At 44.9% G+C, this 27,035-nt stretch overlaps 1 protein-coding gene and 2 long non-coding RNA genes across 8 annotated transcripts in view; 2 read left to right on the forward strand and 1 right to left on the reverse strand.

The window, feature by feature from the left end:
• The window catches only part of LOC108351545 (uncharacterized), a 67,432-nt gene extending 56,577 nt beyond the window's left edge, over positions 1 to 10,855 (forward strand). The window contains exons 5-6 of one of the 3 annotated variants that reach the window (XR_005487379.2): positions 150 to 609; positions 1,422 to 10,855. This is a non-coding gene — a long non-coding RNA (uncharacterized LOC108351545). Of the gene's footprint in view, positions 1 to 149 lie in introns of all 3 variants that reach the window. The other 2 variants (XR_010053062.1, XR_010053061.1) reach the window with 2 other exon arrangements.
• Positions 10,040 to 27,035, reverse strand: part of Slc38a4 (solute carrier family 38, member 4) — a 60,131-nt gene continuing 43,135 nt past the window's right edge. For 2 of the 3 annotated variants that reach the window (XM_039078322.1, XM_008765663.3), the window contains exons 7-16: positions 24,628 to 24,709; positions 24,455 to 24,537; positions 24,304 to 24,362; positions 23,248 to 23,523; positions 23,043 to 23,122; positions 22,797 to 22,897; positions 20,507 to 20,631; positions 14,745 to 14,889; positions 13,651 to 13,748; positions 10,040 to 12,309 (exon numbers count right to left, since the gene is read on the reverse strand). In XM_039078322.1, the coding sequence (XP_038934250.1) occupies positions 12,208 to 12,309; positions 13,651 to 13,748; positions 14,745 to 14,889; positions 20,507 to 20,631; positions 22,797 to 22,897; positions 23,043 to 23,122; positions 23,248 to 23,523; positions 24,304 to 24,362; positions 24,455 to 24,537; positions 24,628 to 24,709 (1,151 nt within the window). In that variant the 3' untranslated portion in view covers positions 10,040 to 12,207. 3 annotated transcript variants of the gene reach the window in all.
• On the forward strand, positions 15,354 to 27,012 carry LOC108351546 (uncharacterized). Of its 2 annotated transcripts, XR_005487381.2 has the most exons (3): positions 15,354 to 18,293; positions 22,628 to 24,842; positions 26,511 to 27,012. It is a non-coding gene; the product is annotated as an uncharacterized LOC108351546 (long non-coding RNA). The 2 variants fall into 2 exon arrangements; XR_010053075.1 differs by having other exon boundaries at positions 22,628 to 27,012.

Consider the following 27,035-nt stretch of genomic DNA (forward strand, 5'->3'; position numbering starts at 1 on the left):
GACCACAAAGCTATCCTTGGAGGTGTGGAGTGTGCAGGCCCAAGGTCCTGAGCGGGAACCCCTGAGTCTAGTTCCCCTGTGTACTTTGTTTTCTACGTGTCAAGTGCAGTTGGATTAATGGACTATTTGTGGTTTTTCTGTCTTTACAGGAGCTGCCAATTTTTTCCCTCTACTAGGACTGGTCCCTGTGATACACACAGTGTGCGGAACACTCAGATCCTGTACAGCAATATTAGATTTGCTCAGAACTCCAGTTACAGCCTGTCACTGCAGAGAAGTCGAGGCAAAGCTTAATGATGTCAACTAGTCAAGAACTGAGAGAGAAAGTCAGGTGCGGTGGCACACGCCTTTAATCCCAGAACTCAGGAGACAGAAGCAGGCCCATCTCTGGGAGCTTGGGGCCATCTTGATCTACACAGTGAGTTCTAGGACATATAGAGGTAATAGTGAGACCCTGTCCAAAAACCAAAACCAAATGAACATCCCAAAGCCGCAGAGAGTGAAGGCTTGCAAACTCATCTCTCAACGAATTTTCTCTACTCTTACACGTGGCAGGACCCCAACCCAGGGAGCAATGCTGTCCTCAGTGGGAAAGTCTTCTCATCTCAAGTAAGTTACAAGACAGTCCCCTGTAGTCCAACCTGGTCCACCATTGAGACTGTCTTCCCTGCTGATTCTAGATACTTTCCCTTGAAGGACGTTGCAAACATCAGAATGCGATGGCTGGGCATGTAAGCCTCAATACTGGGTGAGAGCAATTGTTGGGAATAAGTAGGTGATAGGTACCATGCTGACAGACTTACAGACGGGGACTCTTAGCAGTTCCTTTGAATCTGTAGGTAAGTAGGTTGAGGTACCGACAGTGAAGCAAAACCTGTCAGGCTTACTAAAGGTAGAACTTGGTAGAATCAGTTCTTAACCCAGGCAGCTTCTGTTTGTGAGATTTGCAGTCCTCATGTTCAACTATAACCTCTGGTCTAGACAATCTGATTTGCTCATTTGAGCAGTGTCTTTATGGGGATCTCTCTCTCTCTCTCTCTCTCTCTCTCTCTCTCTCTCTCTCTCTCTGTGTGTGTGTGTGTCTTTGTTTCTGTCTCTGTCTCTCTCTTTATCTCTCAGTCTTTCTGTGTATGTCTCTGTGTCTCTCTCTCCCCCTCTCCTCTTCCTTCCCTCCTTTCCTCTCTGTCCGTCCTTCCTCCTTTTCCCTCCTCCCCTCTGCCCTCTCTCCCCCAAGCTTTTGTAGTTCATAGCCAAGACGTACCCTTCTCCATATTCTGAAAATCACTCCCATTTCCTTTCCCAGGGAGCTCTTTCTGCTCCACAGTAGATGACACAGCACTTCCTGTGCACGTGTGCGTCTCGTGTTGATGCTCTGTCCGTGTTCCTTGTTACCATTAAGTAATTATCTGCCTGTTTTATAGCTCCCAAGTTGATCGTAATCTCTTCGTAGAAAGCCTCCGTGTTCTCGTTTACTTCAAATCCCTTCTTGGGTGTAATTGGGATCATGATTGACTTCGCCCACTGAAAGCATTCAATTATATGCTTGCTGAAGGATTGGGGAAGATCGTGTGGTTACTTCAACCCAAGCTCAGAAGGCAGCCGTCCTCAACGTAACTGCTGAGAAGCTATTTGCCCTATAAAGGAATTCTATAGGACAAAAATGGCATTCCCAAATCGGAGAAAGACATCTGAGTCCTCAGAAAGAAAACAACTTCTTCTTAGCACCGCATTCAGAAATAAATTTCTGGTAAGTATCTTAATAGTTTAGGTACACCTAAAAGTTTAAAACACAAGGATTTGATGTCCTTGGGCATGGAGGAAAAAGAGAGGATAGAGTAGAATAGGATGCTCTTGTGTGAAAAAGACATAACAGGAAAAGCTACAGGAATCAAGGAAGGCTTGAAGAAAATGTTCGTGATATGCATATGATTACCATTAGACACATTTAAATCACTAATATATAAGAACCAAGTCGCTGAGGGTGTGAAATGGCACTGCCACTGTAGAAAATGGGGCGGGGACTGCTCAAGACATTAACATCAAACTTGCCATGTGACCCAGGAGTCCCACTTCTAGGCATGTAAGCAAGAGAAGGACAAGAGGTTCTTAAACACTCGACACCTGCGACCCACGGCAATCGGGGCATTCCTAAGTTGACTGCTTCTGGGGCACTGAAGGAAGCACAAGTGAAGACAGCACAACGCACACATGCAGGACGCCGTTCAACCTTAAGGAAGGAAGTCTAAGCCCAGACTAAGGATCCAGGTCCACCATCCCAGCTGCTAGCAAGCTGAAGCAGGAGGATCTCAAGTTCAAGACCTGCCTGCTTGACTCTTCACCCCCAAGATGTGTTTCCCCTGACTCCCATCTTCCCGGAGGTGAGCTCTTCTGCATCGAAATCTCTGAAGTGATTAGTCAAAATGAATTTTCCCGGCTTTACATGATCTATGTCTGTATTTTGTCAAAGAAGCTAGCTGTGGTGCTGGAGGGATGGCTTAGCAGTTAAGAACACGCACTGCTCTTCCAGGATACAAGTTCCAGTCCCGGTACCCACACTACCTGGAATTCCAGCTCTTGGGGATCTCGAGTCCTCTTCTGGCCTTCAGGAGTGCTGCACTCATGTGACATACACTCACGCACATACACACACCTATTAATAAAGTAATAAAAACAAACCTTTAAAAATAACCCTTAGCTAGCACAAGTGGCGTTCTGTTCAGTGTTCGTGAGGTCTCACATCGATTTTGTTCTATACTGCATGTGAGAACGCACTGTAAAAGGCTAAAGACCTACATGGGAGGTATTTATATCGAAACTAAGAATGAGAAGTAGTCTAACCTGCTTTAAAAAAAAAACACAGTCAACTACTTTAATAAAATAAACTTTGAAAGCCTGCACAGAACAGAATGTGCCCCGCCCTGGGTGGCTCTATCTTGGAAACCTGGTTGGAGCCAAACAGGACTGAAGAAATGACAGGCACGTGAGGACACACACAGAGAGGCTGGGCTTGGGTGGACTGCGCTTGCTCCGACAGAGGGCGCTGCTTCCGCACTAGGTAACTCAGGAAGTTCATCTTCTACAGCTCAAGCAGGAAGGGTTAGATAGTCTTGGTAGGATGTCTCTGGAGGCGCCAGAGGAAGGCTTTGCCAATTTCCAGAGGCTGACCTGGAAAAGTCTTTTCTATTCTCCTGAGTCGGAGGCATGGGATGTGTCCTTGACTTGGCTCTGCCCACATCTACAATACATGTTCTGTCAGGATTTCATCCGCTCCCCGCTCCCCGCTCCCCACAAGAATGACTCTTCATGCCACTCACATGAGTTGGGTTTCATTACTGTGACTAGAAAAACCAGAAGCAGTCAACTTAGAATTACGGAAAACTAATTTTGGCGCACAACCTTGGCAGTTTGGAGCTCTGATCAGTTGGTCCCTTCCCTATGTACCTGTGGCGAGATGATGCATCGTGGCGGGACTGTGTGACCGAGAAAGAGGCTTACTTCGTGGCATCTCAGAAGTGAAAAAGAAAGAAGCGGGGAAGGGGCTAAGGTCCCATATCCTCTTCGAGGGCATACATACTGCGGTGGTTTAAATATGCTTGGCCCATGGGAAGTGGCACTATTAGGAGGTGTGGCCTTGTTGGAGTGGGTGTGGCTTTGTTGGAGTGGGTGTGGCCTTGTTGGAGTGGGTGCGGCCTTGTTGGAGGAAGTGTGTCACTGGGTAGGCCGACTTTGAGGGCTCCTCGGCTCAAGCTCCACCCAGTGTGGAAGAGACACACCTCCTCCCCGCCTCCTGGCTTCCTGCAGAAGACAGTCTCCTCATGGCTACCTTCAGATCAAGATGTAGAATTCTCGGCTGTTCCAGCACCATGTCTGCCTGCATGCTGCCATGCTTCCCGCCATGATGATGATGAATTGAACCTCTGAAACGGCAAGCCAGTCGCAGTTAAATGTTTTCCTTTATAAGAGTTACCTTGGTCATGGTGTCTGTTCACAACAATAAAACCCTAACTAAGGCACATACCCTTAGTGACTTAGCTTCCTCTCACTCAAAGATGCCACGTCTCCCAATAGTGCTATGGGATGGGACCATGCCTGCAGCATGTGGATCTTTGGGGACACCTCTCAGAACTACAGCACTGGTGCTCTGAGTAAACGCCTCCTCAGTCCATGTGAGCACGTCTGTGGTGCTGCTGCCTTTGTCCAGGTCGTGTTGAGGTTCTGGATGTACAAACCTAGACTATCCATATTTGATTCATTTTTATCACTCCATGCTCTCGTTCCAAGTCTCTGCAATGCCTAGGTGCACCCCACGTATTTTGATGTTTTAAGACTTCCTTCAGACCTATATATTATTTCTTTTCCTTCTTTGATACACGTTCTGTTCTCTGCAGATCTGGATGTGTGTTGTTTAATTTCCACGTGTTTAGAGATTTCTCCACCGCTTTTCTGTTGGTTTCTAATTAATTCCATGGCAGCCAGAAAACACGCCGTGTGCGATTGCGCTCTTTTGAACTCTGTGTCCACCTTAGCGATGTTCCGGGAGTATTTCCTGCTGTTGACAGTAACATGTTCTATACCTACCGACTAGGATATGTTGGTTGATTGTTTTTCTCTTATCTTCTGGGGGTTTTTTCCTCCTCTTTTTTGCCCATGCACATGTGTGCACAGAGCTATGTGTTCACCTCTGTGGGCACACGTGTGTGCAGAGGCCGATGGTTGACATCAGGTGTCTTCTTCAGTCTTTCTTGACTTTATTCATTGATGCTGGCTTTCTCGATTGAATCCAGAGCTGGCTGACTTGGCTGGTCTAGCTAGTTAGCTTGCCCTTGGTAACCCTCATCTGAGCCTTCTCAGGCCTGGAATTACAGGTGGCCTCCTGGCATTTATGTGAATGTTGGGATTTGAACTTGGGTCCCCGCACTTGCACAGTAAGTACTTTGCACACTCTGATGACTTAGTCATCGCGGTTCTATCAGCTTTTGAGAGGTCCTCATTTGTAATTGTGGGTTTGCTTATTTTTCTTTTATCTCTGTCAAGTTTTGCATGAAGGGTCTTGAGTTTCGTTTTGTTTTTAAGATTATTTTATTTATATGAGCACACTGTAGCTGTCTTCAGACACACCAGAAGAGGGCATCTAATCCCAATACAGATGGCTGTGAGCCACCATGTGGTTGCTGGGATTTGAACTCAGGACCTCTGGAAGAGCAGTCAGTGCTCTTAACTGCTGAGCCACCTCTCCAGCCCGGGTCTTGAGTTCTGTTGTTGGGCTAGGCTATGCTAAGCTCTACTTGGATGGTCTTCTCTGTCTGCCGACGTGATTTTTTTTTTGTCATTATACACACAATAGAGGCTAAAGGATATGCCTTGCTCTCCTGTCACCTAATTAACACAGATGTTCCTTTTTCTATCATTAATTTTTATATCTATATCTTTTTATTAACCTCGTTATAGTTAATTTTTATGTGTATATCTTTGTTTGAACCTCGTTCTTCCCATCTACCCAGGTCATTGAATTTGAAGTCAGTTTCTTACAAATAGAACATATTATGAGGTTGTAGGCTGTTTGTGCTTTTCCAATCACTATTGATTGGAGCATTTAACTCATGCTTGTCAATAAAGTAGCCATTAATGTGTCAGTGCCATAGCCTTCTATTTTATTATCCATTCCATTAGTTTTTTCCCCTTTTGTTTTCTTGGATTCTAGTGGGTTATCTAAATATATTTTTGTAATCCCCTAAATTTATTTATTTATGTTGTTGAATATGTCTTTGTCTTGCTGCTATAAAGTGGTGGTCCTATACGATGTGTTTAGGTGCATTTTTATGTCTAAGTTTGTGATTTAATACAGTCTACTGCTATCAACGTCGTCCAAATTGGATGTAATATAGACCATCCCTTCTAGTTCACACCTTTACCTTCACTATTAAAAACTCTTTGATATCAGATGATGATTTGCTTTTAATAAAAATATATTTATGACCAGATGTGGTCATGCTTCCCTTTATCCTAGAACTGAGGCGACAGAGTGGATCTCTGTGAGTTTGAAGCCAGCCTGGTCTACACTGTGAGTTGCGGAGCAACCACAACTACACAATAAGACCCTTTCTCAAAAATATGTATTTATAGAGTTCATAGAGGGGAAGAAAGCGATACTCTATTGTAGTCACCTGTATTTCTTGTTTTTATTTTTTTCTTCTTCCCTGAATTCTAACATTTGTTCTTTTATCATTGACTTTCTGATTAAAGAACCTCTTTTTCAATTTTAAATTTTTATTATTCTTAGAGTTAATAATTTGAGAAGGTCTGCGACAAGTCCCCTTTGTTTCTCTTTTGGGGGAGTGTAGCTATTTTAATTTGCTGCCTGAGATACTTTTGCTGGGTATAGAAGTCACATGCCAATTCTCTTTCATTCGTTGAAGAAACTAGTGTACCTCTTTCCGATCTCCACAAGGAATCCTTAGACTTTTGTGCTAGTGTTTCCTTATAGTTAGTGTGTTATTTCGCCTCAACATGTTTTCAAGATTTTTTTTCTTGACGTTAGTTTTCAAAGACTACACGATTAACTTAGCATAAAATTTTAGGAGGTTTATACTATTTGGAATTTACTCAGCCTAATGAACATATATGATTTGGCTTCAAGCTCCTTCTGAAAATGTAATAACAGAAATGTTGAAATTATTTTTGACATTTGTCCCACAGCAACACAGACATTGTATTTGGGGGAATTTATCTTTTGTTTTCACCGTCTTTCTTCCTACTGTTAATATACTAAATTCACTTGAGTTCATTGATTTTTGTCTTTGTCTCCACCTACCGTTAGCACATCCAGTGAACTTCATTTTCTGCTGCTATGTTTTTCAACACTACATTTTATATGGGTTTGTTTCTTTAAAGCCATTTTCATTTTTGGAATATCTTAGTTTTTCAAAGCAATTTACGATTTATTATTAAATTTTTAAGATGGCTACCTTAAACTTCTTTTTATTTGTTTTAGTGTTAGCATTAGTTAGCTTTTTCTCACTCAAATTGTGGTTTTATGGGTTCTTAGTGAACAGGAGATTTCCAGTCATGTACAAGACATTCTATATCACATGTTTATTTCAGTTCTCTGTTGGAGCACATAGCTTAGGGCTTATCTTGTGATAGCAGTACTAATTGCAATTTAATTTCAAGATTTTTGTTGTATTGTTGTCTTTGTTTGGTTTTCATGAGTCTATCCTGACCACTGATTCTTTCTAATGACTTTTGGGACACGAAAATGTTTTCCCCAAGCCAGGTTGTGGGTATTTGCTGCTTTAAGGAATACAAACATTTTGCTATCTGGGAGCGTGGTGTGAAATGATCCCCCAGCAAGTGACAAGACAGACAAGTGACTGACAAGACAGAGGTGTCCCAGGCAATAGATCTCTGCACAGTTCATTGTGGCTGAACCCCTGCTGTCCCAGAGGCTTAGTGGAAGAGGCTCCGACCACAGGAGCTCGCTTCTCTGGCAGCACGTGAAGGTGCAGAGGTGTCTTCCCACACCAAGCTGCAATGATCTAATTACTGAAAGTGGACTTTTGGAAGATCAGACCGAGCCTTAAATTTAAAACCCCTGTATATATGTAAAAGGAAAACATAAATACATTCGTTAAAGTATGTCCATATTCTTCATATGTAAAGTACAACTCTTAGGGGTCAGTGTTTAATTTCTGCCTAAGAATCATAGATGTAAGACCTACTGAGTCAGCTAACCTGGGCCCATGGGGTTACAGAGACCCCAACCACCAACCACGGCATGTACAGGGACTGGGCCTAGACCCCTACACACTTGTAGTAAATGTGCAGCTTGGTATTCCTGTGAGTCCCCTAACAGGTGGGGCAGGGGCTGTCTCGGTCTCTGTTCTCTGCCTTTGGATCCCCTTCCCTGGTGTGAATTGCCTGGTTGGGCCTCAGTGAGAGGGGATGTGCCTACTCATGCTGGGACTAGATGTCCTGTGGTGGTGGTAGACAAGATGGGCTTCCTTTCTCTGAGGAGAATGGGAGGTGGCAATGGGAAGAGATATTTATAAGGGTGGGACTGGGAAGAGAGAAGGGGGGTCTAGATCAGGAGGCAAGTAAATAAAAACATAAATTATTGAAAAAAATCACACATGGTTATGTATTTCCACAGAATTATCTTTCTGTCATCAGGGCTTCTTGATGCAGGAGTACTTAGCAATATGGCTGCTGCTCTCACCATGATGTCCCTTCATGCTGCTGGCTTCTCTTCTACACTCTGGACTCACATTTGGAGTGTGGGTAAACACTGCTTCCTTAAAGTACCTACGAGATGCCTCCTAGCTTCCAAGATGTGAAAAGCGTGTAGCATCACATCCACATCACAGGATAAGCCTGTGTGATAAGCCATCCGCTCAGAGAAGAGGACGGGGATAGGGGAAAGATTGTGGGAGCAGGTGACTGGGAGGGGGGCAGTGTGCAGGATGTAAAGTGAATAAGTAAAGAATAAAATTAAATTAAAAAAATAAAATGAAGGGAATGGGAGGATTCATATGTTAAAAACAAAAACAGTCCAGGGAAACATGTATCTTCAAGACTTACACTCAGAAGCACTTCTCTAGTTTAAGGCAGAATGAATTAACCAATGGGAAGGACAGATCTATCTTTCTGTTCTCGGTGGCTCACAACAGCCCTCACATGTTCTTTCTTCTTTATCTTAACCCCTCCCATTCCGTTCTCCAGCCACTGGCTGGGATCGTCTTTCTAAAATATATCTTTCACCTCCTTTTATATCCGTCAGAGACACCTGCAGTATCCGGGGTAACCTGTACATGCATCAGGCACATAAGTTAAATGCGAGCGTGGTCTGTGGGAAAGGATGGGGAATGTGTGTGTGTGTGTTGGGGTGGTGGAAGAGAGAATAATGACCCTCCCCAAATGTTCATGTCTTAGTCCTTGCAGCTTGGGCAAGGGGATGACGCAGATGTGACTGGGGGTTATCTACATGAACCTCATACACTCACAAGGATCCTTAAAGGAAGTAAGGGGAGAGGGAAACAGAAAGGGAGACAGACAGACAGACATACAGAGTGAGAGGCAGACAAACAGACAGAGTGAGAGGCAGACAGACAGACACAGAGGGAGCAAGAGACAGGCAGACAGACACAGAGAGAGCAAGAGACAGACAGACACAGAGAGAGCAAGAGACAGACAGACACACAGAGAGTGAGAGACAGACACACAGAGAGGCAGACAGTCACAGAAAGAGAGCGGGAGACAGACAGACAGACACACAGAGAGAGCGAGAGACAGACAGACACAGAGGGAGCAAGAGACAGGCAGACAGACACAGAGAGAGCAAGAGACAGACAGACAGACACAGAGAGAGCAAGAGACAGACAGACACACAGAGAGTGAGAGACAGACACACAGAGTGAGAGGCAGACAGTCACAGAAAGAGAGCGGGAGACAGACAGACAGACAGACAGAGACAGTCGATGACCGAAACAGGCAATAGAGACAGAAAGTGGGACAGATTTGAATTGGAAGACGATGCATCGTACATGAACTTTGAAGATGGAGGAAGAGGCGATGAACCAAGGGGTGTAGATGGCTTCTAGAAGTTGGGAAAGGCAAAGGAATAGATGAGATTCGGCCCCTAAAACTTGTGGAAAGAGGCAGAGCCACCAGAACCTTGATTTGAGGACTGCAGACTTCTTCAATAAGGTATTTACACCCCCTGACTTTCTGAGATTGTGCCTTACTGTGCGGCCCAGGGCGACCTCAATTGACAAGTCTGCTGCTTCTGCATCCCAGTGCTAGATCACGGATATGTGACACCATGTCTGGCTTTAGATTTTCTATCCCGTCTATGCCATTAAGTGTGCAGTCATTTGTAACAACAGCAATAGCATGTGTGAGATGAAGGTTTCGCTGTGCCCTTTATCTTGCGGGGATGAACGTGCATCAGTTTAAGACAGGTGATAGATATGTCTACTTCTGATCCTGTCTCACGTACAAATAACTCGCAGCCTTTACCGAGGAGAGAAAAACCACAGCCAGGTCATTTGAAAAGTTCATTTATTATATACCAATATACATTCTGTAATAAAAAAAATCCTCCCAGTACATCAAACCATCTTATAAAGGCTGTAAGAAAATAAAATTTGTATCTGTTTACAAATGGGTTAAATTTACCAAAAAAAAAAAAATGTACTCCGCGTATCTGCCCTGCAGCTTGTGTGAGCTCCGATCCTGAAGACGGCCACGCGAGTGAGTGGAGCTGCGTGTAGTCTTTGGCACTGCTGTATTACTCTTGAGTCTGACTACACAAGAGGATGCTTCCCAGTTAGTCATTCTAAATGTAAAATATTTGAAATATATACAGATTGTACAGGCTCCCAAAATTTTTGGATTAATCTTTTCTATTTACATTTAATATGTTCAGATGAAACACATCTAATATTTGCAATGCACCCTTTCCGCTTTCTAATCTTGGTTTATTTCTTGGGTGAATGAAAAACGGAAAGACATCTCACAGATCCTATTTGGCGATTTTTTTTTCTCTCGGATGATAATAACTCAGAATTTGTGATAGTTTCTAGTAATGCTCGGTTTTTGTCCCAAAGCACACCATTTTATAGTACTAAACTCCAGAAAATGACACGTAAACAAACATGTTTCTGAGACCCACTGCAGAAAAGCTGTTTCAGTGTGACAGTATTATCACTACCTGGATGATTCGTGCATTTCAGACCTGGCTTCGTATTGAAATGTAAAATAAACGACCAGTGATTGAAAAACAACGGTCAAAGCCAGAGATTCTGGGCAGTGAGGGGAAACTGAACTCCACCCCATGTAAGCATCTATGGCTGTGAACAAGAACGGCAGCCTGTGTTTTGGGGTCACGTTGGTGCATTTATTTCTAACCACTTGATATTATATTAACGGCAGATGGATGCCAGTGAATTCCTATGTGAGCTAAAATAAACTGAACTCTATTCTAGACATGGTAAATTCAAAGACCGTCGTGCACTGGAAATTATTTACGAATGAGGATCCCCTTGCTTTGCTGTAGATCTTCAGAGTATTGCAAACAGCGAACAGCATCACCGGACGAGGTGAGCTTAGGTTTTTAACTTTTAGATGTCTCCAATGGATAGACACGTACACATGGATTTCTGAGCCCGCCAGCTTAATTCCCTGTCCCCGGTAATATAAATGCTTTGCCTGTGAAGAAAGAGAACTGCAAATGTAAAAAATAAAAATCCAATGTATCAAATGCCAACGTGCTGATAGCTATAGGATGAGATTATGTACATAAACATATAGCAAAAATCACAGTTTCCTGCACTGAAATGTTTATCAAATAAAAATGTATCAAACAATACTGGGTAGTGTGTCTCCACACGGACTGCGGTCTTTTGAAAATTACGAATGAGAACGGAAGACAAGAGGGGAAGCCTTGTTCAAAGACAACAAGGGACAAAAATATCAGGAACATCATGAAAAGGCAGATGTTAAAAAGCATTTTTTGGGGGGTAGTTGTTTCTTGATAATTAAAAAAAAACCCTCTGTGTTTAGTGAGATGTTTTTAGCATTCGTCACTAAAACACTGAATGAAAAAGTCACTAATTCAGTGTAATACGCAGGTTGGGCAAACTACTCCTTGAGTGTTGAGAGGAAGTACTCTATCATGGCATCTGCCATTCAGGAACCTCACAGGGACAGCTCAAGGTATGCCCCTGCCTCAGCCAGTCAGCCGACCCTTAGTGTCGGTGTACAATGGGAGATGGCCTTAAGTGAGGACAGCTTTGCCAACCAGGGGATCTCTGTCTGATGGTCTGAGAATAGAATTATTTGTTGATCTGGGGTGGTGAGATGAGGAGTGAGCATGGGGGACAGGCTATTGTCTGCTGACGTGAGACACACAGCCAACAGGATTCAGCTTCCACAGCAGCAAACACAACTTGGGCATCACACACTGCACTGGACGGCCTGGGTTAAAACGTGCGCCACAGAATTTTAATACATCCTTCACCATTCCCGGCAAAACCCTTCCCAAGAAAACCCATATTTTTTTTTTTCTTTCACATGCGTCAGATGATAGAGCTAGAAAATGTCTTCGGAATCTCGTTAATTCCTCAGACTAACATCCCAACCAAGACAACTAAAGTGTCCTTCAGACCATAATGTCGGCCGTTTCCAATAGAAGAGCATCCCCCCCAAGGATTAGTGGTGGTCGGGATTTGGAGGGTTGTAAATCCAGTCGATTATAATGAGCGCCATGCTTCCCATCATGAAGATAATTCCAGTCACGAGGAAGACCAAAGCCTGTAATTCAGAGGGAGCACGTTAGGGAGGAGTGGAGACGGGGAACAAGAGTTTGCTTTTACAACAGTGTCATGGGGTGGCATTGTGCCTTGTATATTCTTAGTGAAAAATGGCAAGTCGTTTAAGGAAGGAGAGAAAAAGGGGAACACGTAGCATACAGGTTGAGGGGAAAGCCACGGTTGACTGACAGGATACATGAAAATATGGGGGTTACCAAAAGAAAAAAAAAAGACCTAGGTGGTAGACGGAGACTGAATGCGGCAGGAAACACTCATGACCCTGACGGAGGAAGAGCAGTGTGTGTTATCACCAACTGATAAACCATATGGATAAAATGGAAGCCCAGTGTGTGTTGGTCATTTCTGGAGAAAACAAAAAAAAATGTAGCTATCATCCTAAGTAGGAGTATTGGCAACACATCTGTCTTTCAGAATTTTTCCGAGTTCGTATATACTCCACATAGACCCATCTTTTCATTCTACCTGCTGGGGAGCAGCAGGTAGGTGACTGTGGTTAGCAGGGGACTAGGAGACAACTTGACCCACTTTTCATCTGGTCCGAATGACAGTGGGTCACAGCCAAGGGACACTACAGCAGACACCCAGGGAAGGGTGGAGCACATGGAGGCCAGACTTGGGAAAAGGAGGGGTCTGTACTATCAAGCTGCCCTTATGTCCCCGGGAACCCCAAGAAGTGAATGGCTTTAAGGGCCAACTTGCATTTAGAAGTATGCTTTCTCAAGCCTTAATAGAAGACCTATTTTAACCGGTCACTGATAACACTTAATTATTGGTAAAATATCAATGGCGGCTTACATCTGAAAATATTAGCAAAAAAGAAACAGTGGTTCTATTTTTTTTATATTGTAATCCAAACAGCAGAGTCTATAGGGAGATGAATATAAGGGAGATAAATAGACAATAAGTAGGTGGAAGGGAAATCAAAGCCATCTTCGCCCTTGTGAATCTAGCAATTCACAAGGGACTAAAATTCTGGCATTACCCCAACACCGCAAGGGAACCTGATAACTTAGTATGTCACAAATCACATTCAGCCTGGCACTGGACACCAGTGTGCACATGACATACGTGCCTGTGGCAAATTTACCAAGCCAGCATTTACCACACAGAACTCAACAAAATATTCAGATATTTGTCACTTGAAGGAGAGAAACCCTAGCGTCCTCAGATGGTCAGAAACTCTCTCTTCCCTGCCACTCTGTCTCTAGCTTCAGTTTTTCTGTCTTCTGAATGACTGCTTCGTTTCTCGAAACCATGTGTTTTCTGGCTTACTCTGAGTAGCCGAATAGATACAGGAGGGGATATGGCAAGTCTTACTTACCCCAATCTTTTGGGGTGATCGAAGGGGTTCTTTCTTGACAAGCTTGAGATAAAAAGCTGCCGGAAGAATGAAAATCAGCATGGTGGCAGAAGAAGCCCCTGAGGAAAGAGATGCAGGGTGGGTTAGTGTCTCCCAAGGCTGGTTGTCCTGGAAAAGATCATCTCTGCAAGCCCTGGCTTTAGGACCAACAAATAGAATGCTACCTTGTTATTTTTAGCATTAAAAGCAACGTTTAAGCCATAGGTCATCTTGATTATTTCTTCCTATTAAAATGTGCCTCATACCATAGCATCGTAAGTATAACTATAGTAAGCAGTAAAAGGCCAATCAATACAAGTTGGTAAAGACTTGGAAATGTAACTACATACTCAGAGGGCCGAACACACCATGCGTGCTTCCTGTCTGCTCTTACTTTGTAACTTGTTCACACCTGGCTCTCTCTCTCTCTCTCTTTTTTTTTTCTTTCTTTTTTTCTTTTTTCTTTTTTTTCGGAGCTGGGGACCGAACCCAGGGCCTTGTGCTTGCTAGGCAAGCGCTCTACCACTGAGCTAAATCCCCAACCCCCACACCTGGTTCTCTTAAAAGTCATTCTGTCCTTAAAATCTAGTAAACCCTCTGCCTGGATTAAGAAATTAAGTGTACTATAACAGACCATGGGGTTAAAGGAAATGAGATGATTTGGGCTATCCACCTCCTGTTTCTCCAGACTCCAGAGAGCTTGCGGTACTTAACACCTGTCCTCACTCATCGCTGGAAGACACAGCTACTGCGCATGCCCAAATCATGAGTCGAAGCCAGAGCTACTGCGCATGCCCAAATCCATTGTCCACAAAAAAAGGCGTGCGACTTGGTTTCTTTGAGGCTCAGTTTCCTCATCTCTTGAAAAGGCCCTTGGACTAAGGCTATAGGTGACTCCCAGCATCAATTGGGAGGGAGGGGGCACTGCCAGCGCAGTCACGGAGCCCATCAGGGGCTGGCAGGGTTCTTAGCCTGGAGGGAACTGGGAACCCTGTCTACACTGCACCATCCCTGTGTCTGCCATTTAAGGAGGTGTAAGTTTGTGCCGACCAAACAAAAGCTTTTCTGAAACTTACCTATGAATCCAAAGATGTATTTGATGGTAGGCACGAGGATGACCAGGACGTTGTTGAGAGCGATGATGATTGCAGCGATCCCGAAATGCTTCACCCAGCTGAAGGGTCTTCTTGGAAACAGCAGTGTGATCACTGAAGTACGGATCTGCAACGAGGGCGTGCAAAGGCATAGTCGCCTCTTTAATTTCTGTTTTTGATCTCTGCTGCGGTTTTAAGTATTCTAACAGAAAGCGTTTTGTTTTTATTTTAATCCCCACCCCCGGACCCCAACACACACACTTAAAAATCTCTTTGACTTTTTCTCACGTTGGTTGTGAGAAAAGCGCTTATCAGTTTAACTGCTTCTAACTTTGGACGACTGAACAGCATTTAGCCCATTCGCATCGCTGTGCAAACTTCACGCCGATTTTCGTGCCTGGGAGTGATATTTTTTTTCTTAGTTGTATAACATGAGTTCTCGAATGTATTCTTCGCTAAAAAAAAAAAAATGATTTTGGGCAGAATAGATAAAGTAACAGCTTCGAGCAACTTGGAGCCAGTGAAGCCCTTGCCTAGTGATCTAAGCGGGTCTTATTCTCATTAGACCAAGCATCGAGGACGACATGCTGGGATGACTTACACAGACTGAAGCAATTTCTGTAGACCTGGCTTTTCCCCTAACTTTCCGTTTTATTTACCGTTTTCCGCTGGTATTTTAAAAAAGAAAAATGTGATACTTTCTGTGTTTCTCCTCCTTTCTCCCCCACACATTAATAGATTACAGATCCCTAAAAGTCAAACAATGGAACGTAATAATCCCGACATTCCTCAGAGGCCCTCCCCCAGTCATTTGCACATAGCAGACGCTCAGTAAACGCTGAGTTAAACTGACAGCAGGAATCTTTCCGCTCCCCAGGGACTTCTCCACAGATTCCAGCCGTGTTTCAGCAGCTGGAATATGTATGCAAAGGCTCAAGAGAGGCTCCACTTGCTGCAGAGCCCAAGTAAATGGCGTGTCAGTGGATAAAGAGGTCACTACGGACAGAGGGATAGAGCATTTGGGCTCAGACAGCCCGACACACACACATGCTTATCTCTGGCATCTGTTTATGAGGCCACTCATTTTGGACTTGGTAGAATTACTCTGTCTGCCTTCCGGTGGGTAAGCAAGAGCTTCTCTTGCTTGGAGGCAATCGATTGATTCTCAGTCCCGAACTCTAATAGCGGTGTGGAGGCGGAAGCTCACAGCAGAGACAGCAAATGCGAACTCCATTTTGAAACGTGTATGGGCAAACCAAAAAAAATGCAAGCTAAATGGCCCACAGTTTCTCCTGAGGCATTCCTTGCATACCATACTGGAAAATTAAAGCCATCTGTGTGGGTCAAAGGGAACTCCATTTCTAGAGTGGCAAGCTACACAGTCCAGTCTTGCAAATGGCTTAACAGCAACTTTGTGAAAGGATTTAAAAGTCGGAACAGTGAAAAATATGAAGCTTGCCGTGAGAAGCAGGAAGAGGAAAGCAAGAGTTCGACTCCTTTCCCCAGACGCTGGGACAGTCTACATTATGACCCGTGAAGAATGGCTGTCTGATATTGTCCACAAGTCGGTGGGCTTGTGGTAAGTTTTCTGTAGTGACGAGTGTTGTTCAAGAGTGCATCTGACTGGGAATCCAGCTGAATGCAGACCCATGGCTCCTGAAGACACAAAGTTTCTGTTTTTTGATTTGTTGTTAAAATGATACACTGGGTTAAAAAACACAACAACAATAGCCCCCAAAGTAAAGAAACAAACAAAAAAAATTGGGTCAAGGGCAATCCAGTCTGTTCATGGTCTCTGAGAATGAACATGGCTTCCTAAAATCGTTGTGGTAGACTAAGGTTTGGTCTACTGAAATGAGGGGACAGAAAATGTACAGGAATAAACAGAGCAAGGTTGGAGCGAACGGGGAAGGCTTTGCTTTCACGATGAGTGAGCGGAAAGAAAATCCCTCACAGGACTGAAGGACCACGGAGTGTTATTGCCCCTCTGAAGAGGGCGTGGGTTAGGAGGCTGGCTGAGAGTGGCCTTGGGAAGGGTTAGAAGGGAATCATTCCATATTACAGCGCCACCTTTAGAAGAAAGTGGATCCAAACAGCTGGGGCAGCTCTGTTTACCCATGGGACAACAGAGGCATCTCAGTCCTATTACCCACAGGCCCTGGTGCTCCCCTTACCCATGTACCCCTTTTCTACTGATGAAAGCTGATGAGGATATAAAAATGTGGGTGAGAGGCGGGCCAGGGAAGTTCCTAGCACCAGCCAGGGCCCCTGACCCAGAATGACTTTAGAAAGTCAATTGTTCCTACACAGTGTGTGTCTCCAGCCCAGTCTGTGAGGAGGAGCTTTATGAGGGGACCCAGTGTGAAGGACATAGATGTGGGAGTCAACTAGAAACTGACAGCCTTGACTGATACTCTCCATAAACACAGATTCTGCTACTGAGCAGAAATGACTCCATTGTGTTACAGGGTTGTCTGGGGATAGCATCTTAGGAATACCAACTCTACTGGGCTTCCTGCCAAAGCCCACCCACCATACTGCCATGCCTGAGTCTGTACACGCCTCAGAACAGGAGACCCGAAGGCAGTACACGCCGGAGGGGCGATAGTTCTGTGAGAAATGAAATAGATGGTTCTAGAGAACCTGGGCGGTGATCTTCTGAACGTATTACAGGTAGAACATGAGCCCGTCCACTTAGGATAAATTGTAAAGGTTACTTGCTTTTCTATCCTCTGTGGTAACATGTGAACCTGACTGCATGAAACGAAGCAGTTATGAATGTTGCCATCCATCCTCTGGAAGGAGTTGTGTCCCATAGTGGACGGCCCACCCTGTGCCTAAGGAGAGCTATGCTAAACTGCTAATGGAAGCTAGCCTTGACCCATTTAACCACCGCACTGCCCAGCAAACATCACAGACCGCTCCTATACACTTGCGGTAAGAAGGAAAAACCCAACCCAACTTGAGATGACAAATAGGATAAGAGAAAACCGAGCAGACAAACTCTTAGCCTGTCGTCTAAGAACCTCCTTATCATTTGTTGCAAGAAAAAGAATGCAGAATAGTAGCTAAAACTGGTAGACTTGAACCCAAGATCAGGTCTCTTTTGTCACTTATGCATGGTAATATGAAGGCCAACAAAGAAGTTTCTCGGTGGTCAAATGTTTCTGAATGCAAAGAACGCAGTCCCAGGGAGCCGTCTGGCATCCAGGAGAGTCACACCCTGTATTTGATTCACAGAAGTCCTGCCCTCAAGTTACAAGAAACAAATAAAACCACTATCCATAACAACTCTGTAGGGGGAGGTGCTGATACTAAGGTCAGGTTCCCTGATTGGTTCTTGATTTTGTCAATAGAGAAGGCTGGGAGCCAATTGCTGGGCAGAAGGTACAGGTGGGACTTCCGGGTCCCTGGAGGAAAAGACGGATGCAGGGTAAGAGAGGGAGCTTTTCTTTGGTGCACTGGAGTTAAAGGGATGCTGCAATCATGTAAGGCCTTGGGGACAGCTAGGTACAGCAGCCTCCGCTACAGGTGGGTGGCCAAGGATGTGGAGGAGAGACGGATATAATGAACTGATGAGGGCATGCCTTTCGGTGCAGGAGATTCAGCGTCCTGCCGTTGTGCCGAAAAAGGCGAGCTGTAAAGTGACAAGCTGAGTGTTTTTATCCGCTATCCGCAGATTCAAAGGTCTCGGGTGGGGCTGGTAACGTGAACCCCTGCGGCATGGGTCACAGGTGTGGACTAGTGGGGCGAAAGGCAGATAGAGAGAAACAGAGCAGACGGATCAGTGCTGGTGGCTTGGCGAGCTAAGCCGGGAGTAGCCAGAGCGCAATCAGCTCCTGGGCAAAGACAGTAGCATGGCTTTAAAACTACAATCGAGGGGTTGGGGATTTAGCTCAGCGGTAGAGCGCTTGCCTAGCAAGCGCAAGGCCGTGGGTTCGGTCCCCAGCTCCTGAAAACAAAAACCTACAATCGACACAACTTTGTCCAAAACACATCAGAATTTGGCCTTTTAGACCTTGACTGGGACAAGGCAGTCGCCACGCATCTGTCTCTGTCGCTGTCGCGGCCATTTGATCTTCTCACCCAGATCCTCATTCCCATGGGTTAACGGCACATGAATACACCAGAAAACAAGTTCATACAGGAGAGGCAAGATTCACTCGAAAAAAATTTTTTTTCATATCCAACACTGCTGGTTCATCCTCTGTGCAGCCACTATTCTGTCTGTGACTGCTGTTAACGTTTACCTGTAACTGTGCCAGCGAAAAACCATGTTGTGCACAAGGTCCTACTGCTAACAGAGTGAGACTGCACTAGAAAGGGTGGGCATGGGTTATTTCTCTGGATGATAGTTCTTATGACCAATTTCGATCCTAATGGCATCCACCACTAACAAACGACTATTGTTCCCCTATGATCAGATCTAGCCCGGGGCATTTGCTCTCATACAAGGTAACAATTTCTAAGGGAGGTTTGGGTTTCCAACGTCAAGATGTACTGTCTGTCCAGGCTAGCTAGAACTTCCCATTCTGGAAATCAGCCTTGCCTTAGCTCACCAGTTATCTGCTCGACAAATGAGCACAGCCACATCCATCAATCTCTCGAGACTACAGCTCAAAAACACCATAGTAAAGCCCATGGGTAAAGCAAAGGGAAAGTATGTAACAGATTTCCTTGCACAAGATACTTAAACAGTGACACAGGTGTCAAAGAACTTCCTGCTCAAGCCCGAGTTCATTTTATGCTAAAGTTCCCCAAATGGCATGCAGAATGTTCTCAGATATATTAGAGGCCGGGCGTTATTTGAGCGTCAAGTATTAGGCACGACAGTGGCAGGGATTTGATTTCATGTGCTCATGAAAAAGGAATGTGCCAAAATACACTTTCAGCACACAAGCCGTGCTTAAAGTGACCACGGCCCATTATTTAAGTGGCTCCCTGATGCCGGGTCCTGGGCAGAACATTTTGTACACCAGTGAGGCTGGCTACTGAGTCTCGCTTATTTTTGCATCCCTAAAATGGATGAGTAAACCGAATGTTTACCGAAGGGACAGAGTTGGCAGGGAGGTGGAAACCAGTGTTTGTCCGTAGGTGTGGCTCACATCCTCACCCACACCAGTCCGGTAGTGTGAACCCAGGACTAACCGATAGCCCTGACTAGAGACAAGGAGCAGGAAGCTCAAACACCAGAAGGCACGTGTCAGTTCTGGGGGAGAGACTAAAAAAAAAAAATCACTTCCATTGTGTCTTTCCCATTCGCCATCAAGATGTCAGATTCGATAATCTGACCTGTAGATGTTACATCAGTACAGGCCGAGGAACAAACGGAAATACCATCAAAGCTGTGGCAAGACACGGAGTGATCTTTAAAGTTTGTATGACTTTGGCTCTCACATTTCGAGTCTGAAGCACTTCTCTTATTTCGTATTAGTCAATAGATAACAGCCCAAGCTCTACCTTTTTTTAAAATTGAATTTAAAAATAAAGTTCTTGTTTTTCTCATACTTTAAAACACTAACATTGCTATCATCCATCTATCTATCTATCTATCTATCTATCTATCTATCTATCTATCTATCTATCAATCATCCATCCATTCATCCATCTGGTCAACCTTAAGTTGACCTACATTCTACGAGAAAATAATAATTGGCCGGAACACACAACTGCAAGCGCATAGATACCTAAGTTCACACCGAGTCAGAGCATTGCACCCAGCCTTCAGAACTCCGTGTACTTACGGGGAACAGGACGATGGGCACAGTCAGTGTCACCGCCACCAGCACTGCCAGGCGTACCATGAGAAGAGCCGTATCAAATGTGTAGACTTTACTGTAGGCATGGAGCAACTCGTCCTCAACTTCCCCTGAAAGAGGAAGAGTTGGGGTGGGGTTACCAAGTTGGCACCAGCTCTTCACAGGAGCGCATGATGGCGCACATTCACATGTGGAGGCCAGAGGCTGATGTTGGGATGTTTTCCTCAATCACTTTTTCGCCTTATTTTTGAGGCAGGGTCTCTCACTGAACCTGGGCTTGCCATTTTGGCTAGACGGGTCAGCCAGCAAGACCCTGGGATCCAGTCCTAGCACTGGCGTTTCTGACTCCACACCCAGCCTTTAACACAGGCGCTAGGGATTTAAACCCAGGTCATGCGAGGTTTTAAAAGGTTGTTTCTTACAAAAATCGTTAGACAAACAGGCAAGGATCAATCGCTGTGTGGTTTTCGTTTTAAAACTGGCTTGTCAGCCATTTTACTCTAAGATCTATCTGTTGCCTTCTTTGAAGACAGCCATTCAGAATTCCAAACCCAACCATACATAGATACCTATGAAATCAAGACACGAATGGCACATGGATGTATAGGAATCACGGGTAGCCAGTTTCCCCCTCTATTACTCTCAAGATGAGACTAAGGGTGCAAATGCATTCAGTGGTATTGATCTTGACTAACGGATAACCAGCGAGAGGATAATACCAAATCATTAACCAAAGAGGAAAGACTCCTGGGCAATGGCGGCTCCTCCTGGGTCACTTCCTCCTGATTTGTCATGCATTCCATTTAACTTACCAAATCAACTTTGTAAAAAAATGGAGGTTCCGGGAGGAGGAAGAACTATTTACAACTTTGCAGCCAATTTTCGAGAATCCAATTTACTATATATGCACACTTCCTTTTCTATTTTAAAATAACTGAGAAGTCTTCCAAAGTGTCGCATGTTTTGCAATAAACACTTGATGACAGAACTCAAGAAAAGTTGCAGGTGCTTATTAAAATGTCTACTTGTATTGACGCCTTGACCAGTGTGCAAATATGATAACACACCTGCATTTGATTAAAATCATTTTTCTACTGGGCTACCCTTTCTGGAAGGAGTAAATAATGCTAACTGTTAAGATGCCTCACATCAGACGGGGTGTTTAATGCATATGTGGCCATGTATACATACATACATACATACATACATACATACATACATACATACATACATTCATAAATACATATGTAGGAACGTGTATATGCATACATATTCTATATACTATTATATAAATATTTTATATATAATCACAATCTAGAATAGTGTTTGAAGGGAATCTCTTGTGTCGTTTGCCTTGGGATATGATTACCCTAGTAGAATTGAACAAAATGAAGCAGACATTCTGTTTAATGCATTAAGGTGCCAGCTTTCACTGACTGGTAAGGAAGGAGCAGCTTCAAACTGGCAACCACTTTTCCCTAAAAAGAGTTTCCCTGGGCATTCGTTCTCGTGGTTTCTAGCCTCAGGTGGGCCAAGAAACTTGACAAATATCCAAATATCACCTAAACATGGAGGAAAGTAACTTAATTTGAGGGATTTGGGGTGTGTGTGTGTGTGTGTGTGTGTGTGTATGCACAGACACGCGGGTGAGTAAAGTTGAACATACATGTGCATGTAAAGGTTGGCGTTGAGGGTCATCCTTAGCTCCATGTGTGTACTGTGTGTGTGTATGCACAGACACACGGGTGAGTGAAGTTGAACATACATGTGTATGCAGAGGTTGGCGTTGAGGGTCTTCCTTAGCTGCTTTCTATCTTATTCCTTGAGGCAGGCTCTCTCACTGACCATTGCTCACAGATTTTCGTAGCTTAGCTAGCTTACAAGTGCCAGGGATTCTCCTGTCTCCCTCCGCTTGTCCATGCTGGGAATCCGACCATGCACTGCCATGCCTGCATTTGTATATGGGTGCTGGCGACCCAGACTCAGGTCTCATGCTCAGATGCAAAGTACTTTACCTCCTAAGCCACCATGCTAGCTATAATTTGAGAGACTTTGAAAAAAGAAAAATCAACAAACCTCCACAAATTGCTAAAATCTATTCGCCAGGAGGATCCAGAGACCACCGTCTTCGGGAAAGTGGCAAAGCTAACCAGCGTGTGGAGAGGGCACCATCTACAGACCATGCTACTCACAGAAGGAACTGAAAAGAGTTGTATGCACCCGGGCGAACTACCAGTCCAACCACAGAGAGAACGACTGGGACTGGGTGACCTACCGTAGAAGCTTAGATAGCCAAAGAGCGCAGCAAGCAGGTACATGACGAGCATCCCGGTGATGGAAATATTGGACACCGTCTGCATCTTTCTCCGGGACCGACTAGGAAGAAGAAGAAGAAGATCGAGCTTCAGTTCAAGACCACCCTTGCTCAGAAAGCTGTAGGGTAAGCCTGCTCATACAAAGCGTCATTGAACAAATGAACTTTGCAAATCACATTAGAACGCCAAGACAATGGCTGCCTTACTCCTTAAGCTCGCTGTAGATGGGAAGGACCTCAGGGTGGCAGACGAAAGCAAACGCCAGGATTGGAATCGCGTAGGCCGTCTGCAAAACAAAGACAACAGCGTACACCTAGAGGTCCAGCATGGATGCTGATTCCGGAGAGCCTCAGCTTATAAAATAAGATTCAGAGACCACAGTACTCCGCCCGCCAGGGGCCTGTCACTTACGCGGGAATTGAATACAAAGTACTTGGGTTGACATTTGTCCCCACTGTGGGCTTCGTACTCCACACCACTGCCGTGAAGAGGGCCTGCGGCTGGCTTCTCATCCAGCCCTTCCGGGTCTCGGTGAGTGTAGTCCACCATGAAGTTCATGCCCGTGCTCTCCGAGTTATTGGGTAGCATGATCACGTGCATGGGAAGTGTGTTGTTGAACGTCAGGTTCCCGTTATTGTGATCCAGAACAGGCAGAGGGCAGGGTATTTGGAACTTTTTGTAAATCACCTAGAGCCAGTCATTACCAAGTCGAAACAACAGAAAACAAAAATCGTCAAGCTTTGAGGGGGTGGGGGTGGGGAACAGTGGAATAAAAATCCATCCATGTGACTTTAGGGATGCAGGGAGAAACACTCAATTGAGGGTTTGCTGAAGCTACCGGGCCACAAAGACTCTGTCTGGTTTCAGTTCAAAGGAAAGATCGGGAACTATGATTGGCCACATTCTAGGCTCCAGTGAGTGCACTCTAGACCTTTCTGACTCTTCTGTGACAAAGATCATTTCTTCATTACGTATCCTATCAAACTACACGAGTCAACCAAAAGTCCTTTCCCTTCCTTTACATCTCTGGGGGGAAATGACTTACAAATTTTGCACCCATGATATTTCAAGGAATTTCACCTTTGTTGGAATTGATTTCTTCTTTGACTCTACTGAGTAGAAAGTGCAAGAGAGCACAGCTGGTACAGACAGACAGAGCCCCAGCTTGCTCCTGTCTGCCACCCCCACCTTCTTAAACACTGCATCGCTACCACCCACCCAGAATATGCCATTGGCTAGGACCCTGCCACTGTGAGTTATTCAGCTATTCTTAAAGCCATGACCGTCCTTTTCTCATTCCAAACTAGAAGACAAAAAAATCGCTTGTGATGCAAGAGCTATTTCATGCTAGCGAAGACCTTGAGCAAAAAAAAACAAAAAAACAAAAAAAAAAACAAAAAAACGAGGACACGGATAAAACACGGCACGCCCACCAGGCTACGAGGATCGTGTCAACCAAGCACTCACCACACTGACGAAAAACACCATGCAGGTGAGGGAAAATCCACTGGTGTAGCCAAGGTAGCCTAGGAATTAGCAGAGATAGTTCAAAAGAGCGTGTCTACTAGAAGACGAAGTAAATGACAGACACACTCTCGGTTAAACAGTGAATTGATACCTAAATTTTTAAGGAGAGAGAGTGGTAGGATGATCCCCACGGACACAAATAAGACGAGGTAGTTGCCATTGAGGTACCACTCCCTAGAAAAGAAAGAGAGAGGGGGTGTTGGGAACAGAAGGGATCAACCACACATGAGCCCCATGGTATTGCGGAGAGAAGGTAAGTCATACCCAGTGTTTTCTTCAAGTCCCATGAACACTCTGATCACTTCAGGCAGCTCGTACTTAATGATGAAGAGGTAGCTTGACATGGCTGAAATGGACAAAGGGACAGATTAGCGTCAGTCTGCACACTGTCGTCCCACGCAAGCCAAGAGAAGGCGGGGCATTTGGGACACCCATTACCCACTCCCCCAGCGTTTGGGACATCCATCCTCCTTGAAACGGTGAGCATCTCATCTCTAACCCTTCACAAGCAGACGCCTGTCCTTCATCCCCTACACAGGGCGGCGGTTGCTAACAGTGTCCATGTTGATTCTGGGTTAAATCCTTCTTGGGTTCTAAGGGAACTCCTGGTCCCATGTCCTCACTGTCAGTCACTAGAGACCATTACAGACTGAGGGATGTGTGTCTCTGGGTGGTGGTCTGACAAAAGGAAGGCCGAGGCCAAATGCAAGAGAGCAGAATCTCTTGTCACTTCAGTCACTGGAGCTCTCCCCAAGTAACAGCTGTCTGGTCCTCCGTGCTCTCCCAGAGCTACACGACGAATCTCAGAGCAGAGACCAACAACAGAGTATGAGACATGGTAGCTTAACCCTGTTTTGCTGTTAAGGGGTTGCTCCTTTTCCTCTCATTCCCATTTCCCATTGGTCAAGGAAAAAAAATCACAGGAAGGGTCAAACTTCATCTACACTATCTTGAAAATGTCATAAGATCTGTAAGACCTCTCCCTGTATACCCCCTCGTGTGTGTGTGTGTGTGTGTGTACATGTGTGTGTATGTGTGTGTGTACGTGTGTGTGTATGTGTGTGTGTACGTGTGTATATGTGTGTACATGTGTGTGTATGTGTGTGTACGTGTGTGTGTGTGTGTACGTGTGTGTGTGTGTGTGTGTAAAACAAATGGAGAAACAAAACAGATCTCTTATGGGAGACATTTGTGCGACATTCTTTTCCCAGTCCACCCTTGGGTGCAATTTGCTCTTAACTTGTTATCTGACACATGGTCAAAGGATAATTAAGACTAAAACTGACCGAGTCGGGGGCTGTAGCTCAGGGGTAGAACAACTGTCTAGCATACACAGAGATCTAGGTCCCACGCTACCGCAACAGGGAAAGGCCAGTTTTACCTAGAAGCTGTCAATGTGTGCTCTACCCTTCTGGCGTGGTTATGGAACAGACCTTTAAGTTGTACACTGACTTCTGACTAGTTCCAAGTTAGTCCCTAAGGTCCCATGGAGGTAAGATGTATGGTTATCATTTCTGATGCTGCCTGACTCTGTGGGGTCCTCATTTGACCATCTGATATGTCTTGGAGAGGACAGGTCCTTACTTACCCTATCCTGATGCTCAGGACATCAGGATTTTGATAAACCTGTGACACAGGCAAGACCATACTGTGACAAAGGGCAGACCGCATGGGAAGCACAGAGCCCCTGACTTCTCCAATACCTGCTGTGTCTTCTGCCCACGTGGTTTGGTTAATCTTTACAAAGTCCTTGGCTAGAGCAGAATCTTACAGAGGGTAAACAGACGTTTCTGATGAGCTGGCTCGCTGAGGGACCATTCGATTTTAAAGCTCATATCTGCTGAGTCTCGGTGACATCACCGTTAATGTGTTTGGTCTTTGGAAATTCAGGGTGCTACAGACCCGTGCGGGTAATGTCAACATCATCCTGCTGGTGCTAAGGCAATGGGGGTGAGCGGCAATCCCTTAGGGGGCGGAGAAGTCGAACTGTTCTAAATGTGGAGTTGCTAATTTAAGGGATCCCAGTGGCTCCCCTTATGCCAAATCGTTAATCATATGAAATCAAGTGAGAGCATTTTTCCCCCGGGGTGGTAGCGTGCAACCTTATCTCTCTTAAAGCCACACTACTTGTGTTTGCCTTGACACAGATCACTTTGAGCTACATCTGGATGCTAAGCAGTGCCTGTACTGACGCTCAGAACAGCCACGGTGCCATCGCCCGGCCTGGGGAGTTAAGGGAGAAACACATTCAGGTCTCCTTATTTCTCCTTCCATCCCATGTTGCAAGCTAGAGCGAGCATGAAGTCTTATGAAATGCTTGATAATTTAAATCCCCGTAAGGCTTAAGGCTGAAGATTTCAACCAAATGGGCTTACATGCGAATGGCTCCAATCCAGTAAAAAGAGGGGAAAAAAAGCCAAAAGTAAACAACAACAACAATAAAAAAAAACAAAAAAACAATTCCAGCGATTCTGGAGACGTCCACACAAGACTTTAACCTTAAAAACCTAAGGATCAATGAATGCACAGTGGGCACCATGGGACTGGTTCAGTGTTAGGGCTCATGCATACTCAGACCTGATGGGTTCAGTTGTGGGTGCTGGAGGTGTGGTGAGATTAAAGACTACACTGTGGTTGTTTTCCTGTGCAGCCAGTTGTTTGTTTCGGAAGTT

The sequence above is a fragment of the Rattus norvegicus genome, chromosome 7 (assembly GCF_036323735.1).
Source record: "Rattus norvegicus strain BN/NHsdMcwi chromosome 7, GRCr8, whole genome shotgun sequence".
Taxonomy (NCBI): domain Eukaryota; kingdom Metazoa; phylum Chordata; class Mammalia; order Rodentia; family Muridae; genus Rattus; species Rattus norvegicus.